The sequence below is a fragment of the Eleutherodactylus coqui genome, chromosome 1 (genome assembly GCF_035609145.1).
Source record: "Eleutherodactylus coqui strain aEleCoq1 chromosome 1, aEleCoq1.hap1, whole genome shotgun sequence".
In the NCBI taxonomy this organism is placed as follows: Eukaryota; Metazoa; Chordata; class Amphibia; order Anura; family Eleutherodactylidae; genus Eleutherodactylus; species Eleutherodactylus coqui.
In genome coordinates, this window is record NC_089837.1 from 282,267,213 (window position 1) to 282,283,819 (window position 16,607).

Here is a 16,607-nt window from a genome sequence, read left to right on the forward strand (position 1 = left end):
ATGAAATGATGGAGAATGGCAGTTGTTGGAAGATGTAACATTTCCTCTTCAAACATTTTACCACATAATGCTAAATGTATACTACTACTTGGACTGTGGCACATAACACCAGTCATAGAATACAGATAAAGCTATACTGCCATCATGCATTACTGATGCCGGAGGTGAAAATTTCTCACATTGTTTTAAGGACACGACACTTACTGTCCAGGGGAATACAGTTCCGTCCAGGAGAAAACGGAGACTGAATATATGTGGTCCTGTTGTCCCATTCATGAGACAAAGAGAAAGATGTGGCCCCAACACACTGCGATACCTACAGAACAATAAAGCAGAATAAAATGTTAGTCTGACAAATTATTTAATTTCAAGTTAAAAAAGCGATTCCCTATCCACAGAACAGGGACTAACTTTTAGATTGATGGCAGTCTGACTGCTATGATACCCCAACATTCTTGAGAACGGGGCTCCTACGTGCCTGAAGAGGTCACACATATACACCACCAACTTACTCATTTTAATGGGACCAACAAAAGATTGCAGAGATCAAGCTTGCTATCTCCAGCGGTCTCACTGAAATAAATGTAGTGTCAGTGCGCATGTGTGGCCGCTGCCGCTGCCCTCGTTTCAGGAGGCATCATATGGATAGCAGATAAACTTTTACTCATGGCACAATCCCTTTAAGACAGTAGGTATAAACTATGCCCCTTGAATGTTAACTTACATTACAAGTATCTGAAAGCTGCCCGGCTGTTGCTTGCCATCTGTTGTACAGTTGACTTGAGCTGACTCTTTCTTGTGCAAGCTTCAGGTCTCCAGAAGACAACATATGCTGTGCCCGATGCTGCCAATTGACTGTCCGCTCTATGAGATAGCGCAATGCATCTCCCTCCGGCAGTCGAACACGCAGGCGCTGTAGAGATGCCAAAAGAGGAAGGATTTTTTCTAGAGGTGGCTTTTTTGAGCGATGGCACTGTGGACACAGCCAGACTAGGGATCCATGCTTTGGAGCTGTAATGCAGCCAGTGTGGAAGCAAGAACGACAAAGCTCACATTGAATCATGGGAGCCATGGGTGCACCCTGGCAAATGCACACTTTCCAATCACTCTGTTCTTCTCTCAACAACATTCTGTTCTCATTAGAGACCCGCACACAGTGTAAAGACTCCATCTCACGCAGTCTGGCCTCACCAAGAGTTGTCATCTGTTAGGGCAAAGAAATGAAAAGACTCAGATTTTAACTTTCTCCAAAAAAAATAAGAAGATACTTTAAATTTGCTTCATCTCTGAAATACAGAGCAATATCCTTACAGCAGCAGCGGTGTCCTTCCTCTCAGTCAAAGCTTTTTCCAACTCCAAAAGGCCATCTGGCTTGGGAAATTTTTTCTTTCCACCTAAAGCTGGAAGGTCTTTTATTTTTCTCATTTTCCTTTTCAGGCTAGAAGAGCCTACATCACATCGAGGGCAAAGAACCTGCAGAGAGATATTTAAGAGATTACAATATATTTGAAGACCACGCAAAGATATGAGCATTATAGTTAAAAGAAGTAGCCCCATGAAAAATATTGCGGGAAATTTATTAAGACTGGCGTTTCTAACACCGGTCTTATTATTTCTGCCAGCACACAATGCTACAACGCGTGTAATCTATGAAGATGTGCATGTCTCCTCCTGTTCGGTCAGGCCAGGGGTGGTAGGGGCCAAAACAAGGTGGCCCGGATTATGATAACAGCGGAGTGGGCTTTGTTATGCCACTTTCATAATTCCCAGCGACGTCAATAGGAGTTATGGAAACAGGAAGCTACACGGTTTCTGTAACTGCCGAGTTATGTTAACAGCATAGCTTGCTACTATGCCATTTGTGTATCTCCAATTGACCTCTATGGAAGTTATGGAAACAGTGTACCCCAGCTTTATTCAGCTGTTTCTATGATCCCAGCTTTGGTCTCAGTTTTAGCAGGTTTCCATTCGATTCTGGCATTTTGGCTGGACAGAATAGCCTAGTCAACAAAATAAAACGGAAACCTGCTGAAACAGAGACCAAAACATGCAGCTTTGCACTCCATTTTACTAACAGCAGCCCATGGAGCTGTCCAGTTGTCAGTTTAGACATCATACAGGCGGAACCTCCAAATGGGGATGAACAAGGGATGAGTGAGATCATCTTTTCTGACAAGAAGATGCTGGAGCTTTAGAAGCAGCTGCTCAGGACCCCAAGATCCCTGCAAATACCCAGAGCATGTGCGCCCACCTTGGAACAATTACGGAGGTGGAATGGACACAGAAAAGCTGTTCAGTAATAATAGCAGGTTGCACTATCCTAACAGGCCTAGAATAACTGAGAATAGAAACATTACTCTTTAATTGTTTGAAGATGGTCAGACCTACTCAGGTTCACTTCTATGCAGTGGAGCAAAGAGAGAAGACTGAGCAGATGAACAATTACAGAGCTGGACACAAAAAACAAACAAACAAAAAAACAGGTGGCTCTGCTCTATTCTAATATTAGGCCTCATGTCCACGGGCAAAAGAAGAATTAAAATCCGCAGCGGATTTTAACTCTTCTCCTGCACGCGGATCCGCACCCCATAGGGATGCATTGACCACCCGCGGGTAGATAAATACCCGCGGATGGTCAATATAAGTGATTTTAAAAAAAAATCTGGACCATGCTCCATTTTCATGCAGGTCTCCCGCGGGGACAGCTCCCGCGGGCTTCTATTGAAGCCTATGGAAGCCGTCCGGATCCGCGGGAGACCTAAAATAGGAATTTACTCACCCGCTCCGGTTCTTCCCTTCGCCGAGGCGCCATCTTCTCTCCGTCGCGGCCGGATCTTTTTTCTTTCGGCCGGCGCATGCGCAGGGCACGTCACCGATGTCATCCTGCGCATCCGCCGAGCTGAAGAAAGAAGATCCGGCCGCGACAGAGAGAAGATGACGCCTCGGCGAAAGAGAGATCTGGAGCGGGCGGGAGGTAAGTTTATTCTTATTTATTCTCATTTTCATCGCTCATGTCCGTGGGGCAGGAGGGACCCGCTACGGATTCTCCATGGAGAATCCGGAGCGGGCCTGATTTTCCCCGTGGACATGAGGCCTTAGTCCAGAAATGTCTGGCAAAAAAAACAATTTTCAATAAATGTAAATAAACAAACATTACAATTATGGGCTGGATTAAATATAATCAAATATTCTTTATGGCGGCACAACCCCTTTAATTGCAAGTTGCAGTTCAGTGATTTTTGACATGTGCTGTCTAATAAATAATCATCCATTGAAATTAGGGTTTGTAATTACCTCTAACAAAGTGTATGGAGAATTGGGAGTTAAGAATGTGTTTGTGGCGCATTCAGTCCAGGCATGGACTTCACCAACAAGGGCTTCAAGTCTTGGCAGTGAACCAAGGTGGACTGGAATTGCTCGTCCATGATTCACAAGCTCCACCAATGTGTCAAGTACAGGAACTCTAGGACCAGTCTGAAAGCAATTACAACAGATTTTTACTATTGACTCAACATTACCACCTCTATATTTGAGCAGAACAACCCTAACCTGCAAAGTCTCAACCTTCTGCAACCATTCCTGTGCTCTCTGCACTGCGTCCTTCAGAGACTCTACACTTGGAAGGTATGCTGGGACGTTTTCCACTTCCCTCAGTGCTGCAGTCAAAGTGTCAAGATCATGTCGTGGTCTGTGAGAAAACACAAGCAAAAAGAAAAAAAAAAAGAAAATAAGCACCATTTCTAAAAGTGAATCACCTCCTTCGAAGACAATTTACATACAAAATTAATCTTCACAAAAGTAACTTTATAATAACATTGCATTACTTATTTTGCCTGGTTTCAAAATATTGCCTATGTCATCATCCAAAGCTGCATTCACAGTTCTGCAGTCTTTAGCACTCAAATCACTCAATCTCTTTCTTGCCCAATGTTTGATCAGGGCCTGCCAAAATTAGTAACACTAATGTGCAATAGAAATGCAATGATTAAAAAGCTCTAAAATTGCATTACTACTACTGCTGTCCAGCAGACCAATGCAACAGGAGTCCCCCTAATCCATTTGCCTACAAAATGCAAAAATAATGTAAAAGGAATAAAGAAAAAGCACTCCATGCTGGTATATCTTAGGACTATAAATTTAGGTTTGCACCGTACATAAGGAAAATAAATATTTGGAGAAGGTAAGCTACAAAAGGGCATTGGTACTGGACCTTGCTTTAAGAAGACTCTTGCACTTGTCATCCCAATGTTCGGACATGGTCAGCAATTCCTGAAGTTTAGCCATTGCCTTCTCCACAGTTGTATGAGGTGCCAGTCCTACACCCAAGTCTATAAGTCGCCTCATAACATCTATTGTAAGTGTCCCTGGATCCTGGCATGATTGCTGCTGTTCTTCTAACCAACGAGCCTGTTCTAGACGCTCTCTAAGGCTTGCTAGGGGTAATTCCAAGTCAAACTGAAAACCGGAATCAAGAAGTTGCTGCAGTTCACTAGTTTGTGGCATTTCCTCTGCTAAGAGCTTCTGGCTCCGTGCCTGAAATTCTTCCACACGACTCAACAGGTCCTTAGATTTACAGATAAGTGCAAAATTAATAGCAATTTTTTTTTAAACAAAAATGAAATGCAACAACACTGGAATTTTTTTTTCTTTACCTTGAGTTGAGGAGTCTGGTTGATGCTACATGGCAATGACTGAAGTTGCTTTACAAATGACTTGAGTTCTACAACTGTAAGTTGGTTCTGAGTCTTTCCACCACCTGACCGAAATCTACATTGAGAACAAAATGGAAACAAATGACTTTCCATAGATTAAATCAAATACAGTCATACCACTACTTTCATTGCCTTCTTTCACCGAATTCCAGTTTCGCCGATTCTTCGGCGCAGAATTGTGCCTCTACTTAAGTTGCCTGCTTTCTAGTTTCGCCGGCGGCCCACGTGACCTCGCTGTCCAATCACAGCCATTCATGGATTGCCTAATGGCTGTAATTGGAGCATCCAGTGCTGGCTGTGATTGGCTGAGCGGATTGTCACTCAGCCAATCAGAGCAATCTCTTGCTGGGAGGCAGGCAATTCAATCCCTCATCTCCCCCACAGTAGTGTAGCTAGGGCATTTAGCGCTGCCAAAAACGCGATACTAAGTTGTGTCGCATTTTCAGAAGCACTCAAACCGCTGCCCATTAATTTTAATGGGTGACGCAAGGCCAAAAACACTTGTGTGAACAGCCCCATTAAAATCAATGGGAGCGTTGTACAGCGTTTAGCTCTGTGCTGAAAAAGCAGCGCTAAATGCTGCACAAAAATGTGGTTTGGTGTGTTTTTTGGAATATCTAAAACAAATTAATTGGATTCAGGTTGATTCCTATGGAAATAATTGCCTCGAGTGTCATTGGTTTCAAGTTTAGCCAATCGCTTTCGGACGGATTACCAACAAAACTAGAGGTTTGACTGTGGTAGAGTTGTCTCATAGCTTCTTTACAAAATTGTCACCTACAAAAAACAGCATCTTCTGAATTAATCTAATTACACAAGCTAATGAGATTCGCAAGAACATATTTTTCCTCATATAGTTAAACATTTGAAATGTCAAAATATCCCTAAGACATCTTCTTTAGAGATGAGCGAACACCAAAATGTTCGGGTGTTCGTTATTCGTAACGAACTTCCCGTGATGCTCGAGGGTTCGTTTCGAACAACGAACCCCATTGAAGTCAATGGGCGACCAGAACATTTTTGTATTTTGCCGATGCTCGCTAAGGTTTTCATGTGTGAAAATCTGGGCAATTCAGGAAAGTGATGGGAATGACACAGTGACGGATAGGGCAGGCGAGGGGCTACATGTTGGGCTGCATCCTAAGTTCACAGGTCCCACTATTAAGCCACAATAGCGGCAAGAGTGGGCCCCCCCCCCCTCCCAACAACTTTTACTTCTGAAAAGCGCTCATTAGCATGGCATACCTTTGCTAAGCACCACACTACCTCCAACAAAGCACAATCACTGCCTGCATGACACTCCACTGCCACTTCTCCTGAGTTACATGCTGCCCAACCGCACCCCCTCCCCCCCACAGCGCACACCAAAGTGTCCCTGCGCAGCCTTCAGCTGCCCTCATGCCACACCACGCTCATGTCTATTTAGAATTGCGTCTGCCATGACGAGGGACCGCAGGCATACACTGCAGAGGTTGGCACGGCTAGGCAGCGACCCTCTTTAAAAGTGGCGGAGCGATAGCCCACAATGCTGTACAGAAGCAATGAGAAATAGAATCCTGTGCCACCGCCATCTGGAGCTGCACACGTGGGCATAGCAATGGGGAACCTATGTGCCACACACTATTCATTCTGTCAAGGTGTCTGCATGCCCCAGTCAGACCGGGCTTTTTAATTCATAGACACAGGCAGGTACAACTCCCTATTGTGAAGTCCCTGTCGACCCACAGCATGGGTGGCTCCCTGGAACCCACCGGCGGTACACAAAAATATCCCATTGCATTGCCCAACACAGCTGAGGTAGTAATGTCGTGCGTAATACAGGTGGGCTTCGGCCCACACTGCATGCCCCAGTCAGACTGGGATTCTTTACAAGTGGACACATGTAGGTTTAACTCCCTGTGGACCCACTGCCTGGGTGGGTGCCAGGAAGCCACCGGCGGTACATAGAAATATCCCATTGCATTGCCCAACACAGCTGAGGTAGTAATGTCGTGCGTAATACAGGTGTGCTTCGGCCCACACTGCATGCCCCAGTCAGACTGGGATTCTTTACAAGTGGACACATGTAGGTTTAACTCCCTGTGGACCCACTGCCTGGGTGGGTGCCAGGAAGCCACCGGCGGTACATAGAAATATCCCATTGCATTGCCCAACACAGCTGAGGTAGTAATGTCGTGCGTAATACAGGTGGGCTTCGGCCCACACTGCATGCCCCGGTCAGACGGGTTCTTTAGAAGTGTACAGATGTATTAAAAACTCAGTGTGCACCTACAGCATGGGTGGCTCCCTGGAACCCACCGGCGGTACACAAAAATATCCCATTGCATTGCCCAACACAGCTGAGGTAACGTCAGCTGTAATGCAGGTGGGCTAAAAATTAATTTGATTACACTGTAGGCGAGGGCCCACACAAATTGCTGTATCAACAGTACTAATGTACATCCCAAAAATTGGCCATGGCCAGCCAAGAGGGCAGGTGAAACCCATTAATCGCTTTGGTTAATGTGGCTTAAGTGGTAACTAGGCCTGGAGGCAGCCCAGTGTAACGAAAAATTGGTTCAAGTTAAAGTTCCAATGCTTTTAAGCGCATTGAAACTTATAAAAATTGTTCTGAAAAATTATTTGAGTGAGCCTTGTGGCCCTAAGAAAAATTGCCCGTTCAGCGTGATTACGTGAGGTTTCAGGAGGTGGAGCAGGAGGAGGAGGAGGAGGAATATTAGACACAGATTGATGAAGCAGAAATGTCCCCGTTTTGGATGGTGAGAGAGAACGTAGCTTCCATCCGCGGGTGCAGCCTACGTATTGCTTACGTATCGCTGCTGTCCGCTGGTGGAGAACAGAAGTCTGGGGAAATCCAGCCTTTGTTCATCTTGATGAGTGTTAGCCTGTCGGCACTGTCGGTTGACAAGCGGCTACGCTTATCTGTGATGATTCCCCCAGCCGCACTAAACACCCTCTCCGACAACACGCTAGCCGCAGGACAAGCAAGCACCTCAAGGGCATACAGGGCTAGTTCAGGCCACGTGTCCAGCTTCGACACCCAGTAGTTGTAGGGGGCAGAGGCGTCACCAAGGATGGTCGTGCGATCCGCTACGTACTCCCTCACCATCCTTTTGCAGTGCTCCCGCCGACTCAGCCGTGACTGGGGAGCGGTGACACAGTCTTGGTGGGGAGCCATAAAGCTGGCCAGGCCCTTAAAGACTGTTGCACTGCCTGGGATGTACATGCTGCTCGATCTACGCACATCCCCTGCAACATGGCCCTCGGAACTGCGCCTTCTGCCACTAGCGCTGTCGGCTGGGAATTTTACCATCAGCTTGTCCGCAAGGGTCCTGTGGTATAGCAACACTCTCGAACCCCTTTCCTCTTCGGGAATCAGAGTGGGCAGGTTCTCCTTATACCGTGGATCGAGCAGTGTGTACACCCAGTAATCCGTCGTGGCCAGAATGCGTGCAACGCGAGGGTCACGAGAAAGGCATCCTAACATGAAGTCAGCCATGTGTGCCAGGGTACCTGTACGCAACACATGGCTGTCTTCACTAGGAAGATCACTTTCAGGATCCTCCTCCTCCTCCTCCTCCTCCTCAGGCCATACACGCTGAAAGGATGACAGGCAATCAGCCGGTGTACCGTCAGCAGCGGGCCAAGCTGTCTCTTCCCCCTCCTCCTCATCCTCCTCATGCTCCTCCTCCTCCTCCTGTACGCGCTGAGAAATAGACAGGAGGGTGCCCTGACTATCCAGCGGCATACTGTCTTCCCCCGCCCCCGTTTCCGAGCGCAAAGCAGCTGCCTTTATGGTTTGCAGGGAATTTCTCAGATGCATAGCAGAGGAATGGTGACGCTAATGATTGTAGCATCGCCGCTCACCACCTGGGTAGACTCCTCAAAATTACCAAGGACATGGCAGATGTCTGCCAACCAGGCCCACTCTTCTGAAAGGAATTGAGGAGGCTGACTCCCACTGCGCCGCCCATGTTGGAGTTGGTATTCGACTATAGCTCTCCGTTGTTCATAGAGCCTGGCCAACATGTGGAGCGTAGAGTTCCACCGTGTGGGCACGTCGCACAGCAGTCGGTGCACTGGCAGCTTAAAGTGATGTTGCAGGGTGCGCAGGGTGGCAGCGTCCGTGTGGGACTTGCGGAAATGTGCGCAGAGCCGGCGCGCCTTTACGAGCAGGTCTGACAAGCGTGGGTAGCTTTTCAGAAACCGCTGAACCACCAAATTAAAGACGTGGGCCAGGCATGGCACGTGCGTGAGGCTGCCAAGCTGCAGAGCCGCCACCAGGTTACGGCCGTTGTCACACACGACCATGCCCGGTTGGAGGCTCAGCGGCGCAAGCCAGCGGTCGGTCTGCTGTGTCAGACCCTGCAGCAGTTCGTGGGCCGTGTGCCTCTTATCGCCTAAGCTGAGTAGTTTCAGCACGGCCTGCTGACGCTTGCCCACCGCTGTGCTGCCACACCGCGCGACACCGACTGCTGGCGACATGCTGCTGCTAACACATCTTGATTGTGAGACAGAGGAGGAGGAGGAGGAGGAGGGTGCTTTAGTGGAGGAAGCATACACCTCCGCAGATACCAGCACCGAGCTGGGGCCCGCAATTCTGGGGGTGGGTAGGACGTGAGCGGTCCCAGGCTCTGACTCTGTCCCAGCCTCCACTAAATTCACCCAATGTGCCGTCAGGGAGATGTAGTGGCCCTGCCCGCCTGTGCTTGTCCACGTGTCCGTAGTTAAGTGGACCGTGGCAGTAACCGCGTTGGTGAGGGCGCGCACAATGTTGCGGGAGACGTGGTCGTGCAGGGCTGGGACGGCACATCGGGAAAAGTAGTGGCGACTGGGAACTGAGTAGCGCGGGGCCGCCGCCTCCATGATACTTTTGAAGGACTCCGTTTCCACAACCCTATACGGCAGCATCTCAAGGCTGATGAATTTTGCGATGCGGACGGTTAACGTTTGAGCGTGCGGGTGCGTGGCGGCGTACTTGCGCTTGCGCTCGAACACTTGCGCAAGCGACGGCTGAACGGTGCGCTGAACTACACTGCTGGATGGGGCCGAGGACAGCGGAGATGAGGGTGTGGGTGCAGGCCATGAGGCGGTAGTGCCTGTGTCCTGAGAGGGGGGTTGCATCTCAGTGGCAGGTTGGGGCACAGGGGGAGAGGCAGGGGTGCAAACCGGAGACGGTGAACGGCCTTTGTCCCACCTTGCGGGGTGCTTGGCCATCATATGTCTGCGCATGGTGGTGGTGGTGAGGCTGTTGGTGTTGGCTCCCCGGCTGAGCTTTGCGCGACAAAGGTTGCACACCACTGTTCGTCGGTCGTCAGGCGTCTCTGTGAAAAACTGCCAGACCTTAGAGCACCTCGGCCTACGCAGGGTGGCATGGCGCGAGGGGGCGCTTTGGGAAACACTTGGTGGATTATTCGGTCTGGCCCTGCCTCTACCCCTGGCCACCGCACTGCCTCTTGCAACCTGCCCTGCTGATGCCCTTGACTCCCCCTCTGAAGACCTGTCCTCCTGAGTAAGCGTTGCACACCAGGTGGGGTCAGTCACCTCATCGTCCTGCTGCTCTTCCTCCGAATCCTCTGTGCGCTGCTCCCTGGGACTTACTGCCCTTACTACTACCTCACTGCAAGACAACTGTGTCTGATCGTCATCGTCCTCCTCACCCACAGAAAGTTGTTGAGACAGTTGGCGGAAGTCCCCAGCCTCTTCCCCCGGACCCCGGGAACTTTCGAATGGTTGGGCATCAGTGACGATAAACTCCTCTGGTGGGAGAGGAACCGCTGCTGCCCAATCTAAGCAGGGGCCCGAGAACAGTTCCTGGGAGTGTTCCCGCTCCTGAGCAGGTGTCATTGTAGTGGACTGAGGAGGCTGGGAGGAAGGAGGAGCAGCAGACAGAGGATTCGGATTGGCAGCAGTGGACGGCGCAGAACTGCGGGTAGACGATAGGTTGCTCGAAGCACTTTCTGCCATCCAGGACAGGACCTGCTCACACTGCTCATTTTCTAATAACCGTCTCCCGCGTGGACCCATTAATTGGGCGATGAATGTGGGGACGCCAGAAACGTGCCTCTCTCCTAATCGCGCAGCAGACAGCTGCGACACACCTGGATCAGGAGCTTGGCCTGTGCCCACACCCTCACTTGGCCCTCCGCGTCCTCGGCCACGTCCACGTCCACGTCCTCTAGGCTTACCCCTACCCCTCAGCATGCTGTATTACCAGTGATTAGATTTCCCAGGCAGGAAATAAATTGGCGCAAGACTGCAGGCCAAATATAATTTTTGCCCTTTTTGGAAAACGAAAGGCCCCACTGCCTCTAGTGAATGAATTATCTAAGTTTAATAACTGTGCTGTGTCCCTGCTTATGTGTCACAGAACGTGAGGGTAGCAGAGTTATTATAACTCTTGGAGAGCAGGTATTTTTTTTCCCAATTAAGGAAAGCAAATGGCGAACCCAGCAGTAAAGCGTAGCTGGGTGCGTATGATTTAGCAATGTTTTTCACGCAGCTCACACGTCTACACAGGCGTAAGGACGGACACAGGCTGGACAAATAGATTTGTTTTCAGTTTTTTCCCACCAACAGGCAGCACTGCGTATATTCAATGAACCTGCGAAGTTTAATAACTGCGCTGTGTCCCTGCTTATGTGTCACAGAACGTGAGGGTAGCAGAGTTATTATAACTCTTGGAGAGCAGGTATTTTTTTTTCCCAATTAAGGAAAGCAAATGGCGAACCCAGCAGTAAAGCGTAGCTGGCTGCGTATGATTTAGCAATGTTTTTCACGCAGCTCACACGTCTACACAGGCGTAAGGACGGACACAGGCTGGACAAATAGATTTGTTTTCAGTTTTTTCCCACCAACAGGCAGCACTGCGTATATTCAATGAACCTGCGAAGTTTAATAACTGCGCTGTGTCCCTGCTTATGTGTCACAGAACGTGAGGGTAGCAGAGTTATTATAACTCTTGGAGAGCAGGTATTTTTTTTCCCAATTAAGGAAAGCAAATGGCGAACCCAGCAGTAAAGCGTAGCTGGGTGCGTATGATTTAGCAATGTTTTTCACGCAGCTCACACGTCTACACAGGCGTAAGGACGGACACAGGCTGGACAAATAGATTTGTTTTCAGTTTTTTCCCACCAACAGGCAGCACTGCGTATATTCAATGAACCTGCGAAGTTTAATAACTGCGCTGTGTCCCTGCTTATGTGTCACAGAACGTGAGGGTAGCAGAGTTATTATAACTCTTGGAGAGCAGGTATTTTTTTTCCCAATTAAGGAAAGCAAATGGCGAACCCAGCAGTAAAGCGTAGCTGGCTGCGTATGATTTAGCAATGTTTTTCACGCAGCTCACACGTCTACACAGGCGTAAGGACGGACACAGGCTGGACAAATAGATTTGTTTTCAGTTTTTTCCCACCAACAGGCAGCACTGCGTATATTCAATGAACCTGCGAAGTTTAATAACTGCGCTGTGTCCCTGCTTATGTGTCACAGAACGTGAGGGTAGCAGAGTTATTATAACTCTTGGAGAGCAGGTATTTTTTTTTCCCAATTAAGGAAAGCAAATGGCGAACCCAGCAGTAAAGCGTAGCTGGCTGCGTATGATTTAGCAATGTTTTTCACGCAGCTCACACGTCTACACAGGCGTAAGGACGGACACAGGCTGGACAAATAGATTTGTTTTCAGTTTTTTCCCACCAACAGGCAGCACTGCGTATATTCAATGAACCTGCGAAGTTTAATAACTGCGCTGTGTCCCTGCTTATGTGTCACAGAACGTGAGGGTAGCAGAGTTATTATAACTCTTGGAGAGCAGGTATTTTTTTTTCCCAATTAAGGAAAGCAAATGGCGAACCCAGCAGTAAAGCGTAGCTGGCTGCGTATGATTTAGCAATGTTTTTCACGCAGCTCACACGTCTACACAGGCGTAAGGACGGACACAGGCTGGACAAATAGATTTGTTTTCAGTTTTTTCCCACCAACAGGCAGCACTGCGTATATTCTATGAATAATAACTGTGTTGTGGCCCTGCCTATACAATTATTTCCCTGCAGTATCAATGGAGGGTGCAATGCTCTGCAGAGGCGATTTTGAGAAGCCCAAAAAAAATGCAGCACAGCCAACAGCAGCCTGGACAGTACTGCACACGGATAAATATGGCCCTAGAAAGGACCGTTGAGGTTCTTGAAGGCTACACTCACTCCTAACACTCTCCCTGCCTATGCAGCACTTCTGTCCCTAATGCCAGGTGCAACGGTCTGCAGAGGCGATTTTGAGAAAAAAAAAAAATCCCACTGCTAACAGCAGCCAACACACAGCTATCAGTGGCCCTAATAAGGACCTTTGGGGGGTCTTGAAGCCTACACTAACTACCAATTCTTTCCCTACAGCAGCTCCGGTATAAACAGCACTGTCCCTCATCTAACTCACACCGCATCTGAGGCGAGCCGCGGGAGGGGCCGACTTTTATATTAGGCGAACACCTGATCTCGCCAGCCACTCACAGCAGGGGGGTGGTATAGGGCTTAAACGTTGCAGGGGGAAGTTGTAATGCCTTCCCTGTCTTTCAATTGGCCAGAAAAGCGCGCTAACGTCTCAGGGAAGGAAGTGAAAGTAACCAGAACACCGCATGGTGTTCGTCACGAATAACGAACATCCCGAACACCCTAATATTCGCACGAATATCAAGCTCGGACGAACGCGTTCGCTCATCTCTAATCTTCTTCCTTCCAGTAAACTATAGGTTTCTCACCTGGTATGACGTTTTCCATTCAGCAGTTGTTGTGCCAGTGTTGCGCACTTTTCTGCATCTTGTACTACAGCTCGTAAATGTCGCAGGAGGTCATTTTCTGGAAATTTATTTGACTCTGATTCCTCTACAAGCTTCCGAAGGCATGAGAGACCTGCACAGTGACAAAATAAGGTAAACCGTAAGGTACAAGACAAAATACACAGTAAACTCAGAGGCTGCTCTATGTATAATTGCAATGTAACATTGTAAAATGAATGAAGGCATGAAAGCAGTAGAGTTGTCGTAAATCTCGATCATGTCTCTTAAAAGTACTGTAAGGCCTCCCTCATACAGGCATTTGCAGAAGTACAGCGTTTTCCAACGCTACATTAACTGTGGTTTCAGCAGCGCTGACATGTGTCTTGCCAGCGTTTTCAGCTAGCTTGTTCGCTCGTGCACTCTGGTTATGCAGGCAGATACATCATTGGCCCATTCAAACGGGAAATCATTCAGTCTTTCACATTTCCTGCATAAGGGACTGAGAATGACTGACCGACCATTCAAAACGCAGTGGTAATTAATTTCGATGGGGCCTCAGACATGCACTAGAAAGCGCCGCGATTTTTGAGCACTGTCTGCTCTATTTTGCCACGTTTAGTGTACATCATGACCCATCACAATGATGGGGTATGCTAAAACCCGCAATCGGAGGCAGTAACCTGCGTCCGAAAACGGTGGTAAAATTGAGGCAAAATGCAGCTATCGAAATCGCAGCGTTTTCCCGATGGCATGTGTGAGAGTGGTCTAAGTGAATGAGCCAATGATGATATTTACGTCTGCAGAAAATGAACGATAAACGTAAAGTGAACGACCATTCGTCCGCGTTTAAACGGAATGATCATTAACTTTCGCTCGTTTGAACGGTTTTTTAAACTATAATGTTTTAGTCTAAAAGCACCTTAACCTAATATGGACCAAGTGCTGTAAATAAGCAGCATTTGCTCCTGGGGTTTAAACCCACGCCATTGTAAATATACAGCCCCGGTTTAAAGTTCCTGCAATCTAGTAGGAACGGGTCTGTGTTTGGATGTCAGAGACAGCCGGGGACCCAAAGACAATACACATGTGGTTTATAACCACTTCTGACTTTTTTCAGCTTCCGCCGTGCTACTGTAGTATATTTAGTGAATAGAGGAAACAGCAGTGCAGTTTCCTTTATTGGACCCGGCGGTCAATCATGTCAAGTACCACAATAAGGTCCCAAGGAAATAAATTGTCATTTTGCTGTAAAACTCATCATGCAGTTACATCTTGAGCAGATATGCAAATGATTAAAGTTGTGGCATGATTAGATGAATGGTCTTGCCACCTGAGGCCCTAAAAGTGGTTCCACCTGTGGCCTATAAAAAGCCTCTCAGAGGCTCCTTGTTTGACCTGCACCTCTTTTTTCACTTGTGTGGAGCTTGTTGACAAATAGATGCCTCCACAACGCAATCAAAGAAATTCTACCCAGTTAACAGAATCTGAGAGGGAGCGCATTATTGGAATGTGAGATACTGGATGGTCGTATCAACGAATTGTTGTCACATGGTCAATTCTAACCAGTCTGTTGGTGGTGTTGGGACCAGTGGATGCGTGAGGGAAGGCACACAAGGTGACCGGGCTCAGGGCACCCTCAACAGACCACCATTAGAGAGGATTGTCTGATCATCCAACAAGCATGAGCAGCTCCAACTGTTTCATTGTCAACCATCTAGAGACAGGTGGCACCATCGTTACAGGCACTTTGCTGAAGGACATTTGCTCTCACGACACACATTGCGTGTACTGCTTGACACACACCCACTGTTGCCTAGGGTTTGCAGTGGTGTCATGAATGACAAAATAGACTGCTATGGAGTGGAACCAGGTTGTCTTCAGCACTGAATCTTGGTTTAGTTTGGGCATGGACAACAGTCATGTTCATGCCTAGACACTTGGGAAAGAGGCAGGAAGAGAAGGGGTGCTATTTGCACAATTTTTGCTGCTCTCAGTATTTTAATATTTGATTTTGGTAAACAGTCCCCATTGTAGCTAAAGCTTACATTCAGCACAGAAATTAAAGTAATGTGTTGGAGATAGAATATGGAATGTTAAGACAAAAGTACTTAAAATATGCTCATGAAGACAAGCAAAAGCACACTACATGGAGAGCTTTAATCCAAACAGCTGTAAAGTCTGGCAAATAAAAAAAAATGTATGAGTTTTAATACATCATTCTTAAAAGAATAAGAGGCAATAAGCAAAGTGCACTGTCTACTTGGCTTGTACAGCCATAAGACGAATAAGCAGAAGACACCATCACAAGATACATGTTTAATCAATATACCTTTTTTATTGCCTGAGGTTTTCAGAGCATCAATAACCTCGGTAGCCCAGTTATCATAGGATTCTGCACGAAATTTCACAGCATTCATCATGGGGTACAAATCATCCAGGGTATAACGATACCTGTTACAGAACCAAGAATCAGACTGTACAGTCAGAACAATAAAGAAAAAATTTTGTTTTACTGTAATATTCATTATTTCTGCCAACAATTTTATCATAATACATTTTCTACAAAGTGTCAAACAAAAGAAGAGAAGATCCAATGCTAAAAAAAAAATTATATTGACATTTTCTTTCTTGCTTGCATTACATTCAGGTACTGTACATGCAGTTATCATGGCAGGCAGAAAACCAGGATAATAGAGATCAAAGACCGTACAACGATACATCAATATAGCTGTAATGCAAGCACAACTATGCAAAACAACAAAAATCAGGTTACAATGGTAATGTAATGGTTGTCTGGACAATTGTAGCATGTATGTACAGTTTACATGTCTTACCCCATCTTATACTTGTACGTAGGGCATGAGCATAGAGCATCAACATGGTGCAGACATACAAGAATTCCAGGGCTACAAGGACAATATACTGCAGATGTGAAGCAGGTGGTTTTACATTTCACACACTGCCGTTCATCATCAGCTAGCATCTCAAGATTTACTTTTTCAGACTCCACAACCCCCTAAAGAAAGAAAATACATTTAGGATGTTCATTAAACTTTGGTTACAAAGTCATCACATGTGCTTCTACTGAAAGTATAAGTAACATAGTAGCTAATACGTCAAATAACTTA

At 47.2% G+C, this 16,607-nt stretch overlaps 1 protein-coding gene across 1 annotated transcript in view; it reads right to left on the reverse strand.

Moving 5' to 3' along the window:
* Positions 1-16,607, reverse strand: part of KDM5B (lysine demethylase 5B) — a 65,243-nt gene that overhangs the window by 20,901 nt on the left and 27,735 nt on the right. The window contains exons 16-25 of the mRNA XM_066609281.1: positions 16,314-16,495; positions 15,809-15,930; positions 13,462-13,612; positions 4,653-4,767; positions 4,211-4,563; positions 3,550-3,688; positions 3,295-3,474; positions 1,312-1,473; positions 725-1,204; positions 205-316 (exon numbers count right to left, since the gene is read on the reverse strand). Coding sequence (XP_066465378.1) covers positions 205-316; positions 725-1,204; positions 1,312-1,473; positions 3,295-3,474; positions 3,550-3,688; positions 4,211-4,563; positions 4,653-4,767; positions 13,462-13,612; positions 15,809-15,930; positions 16,314-16,495 — 1,996 coding nt within the window. The remainder of the gene's footprint in view (positions 1-204; positions 317-724; positions 1,205-1,311; positions 1,474-3,294; positions 3,475-3,549; positions 3,689-4,210; positions 4,564-4,652; positions 4,768-13,461; positions 13,613-15,808; positions 15,931-16,313; positions 16,496-16,607) is intronic.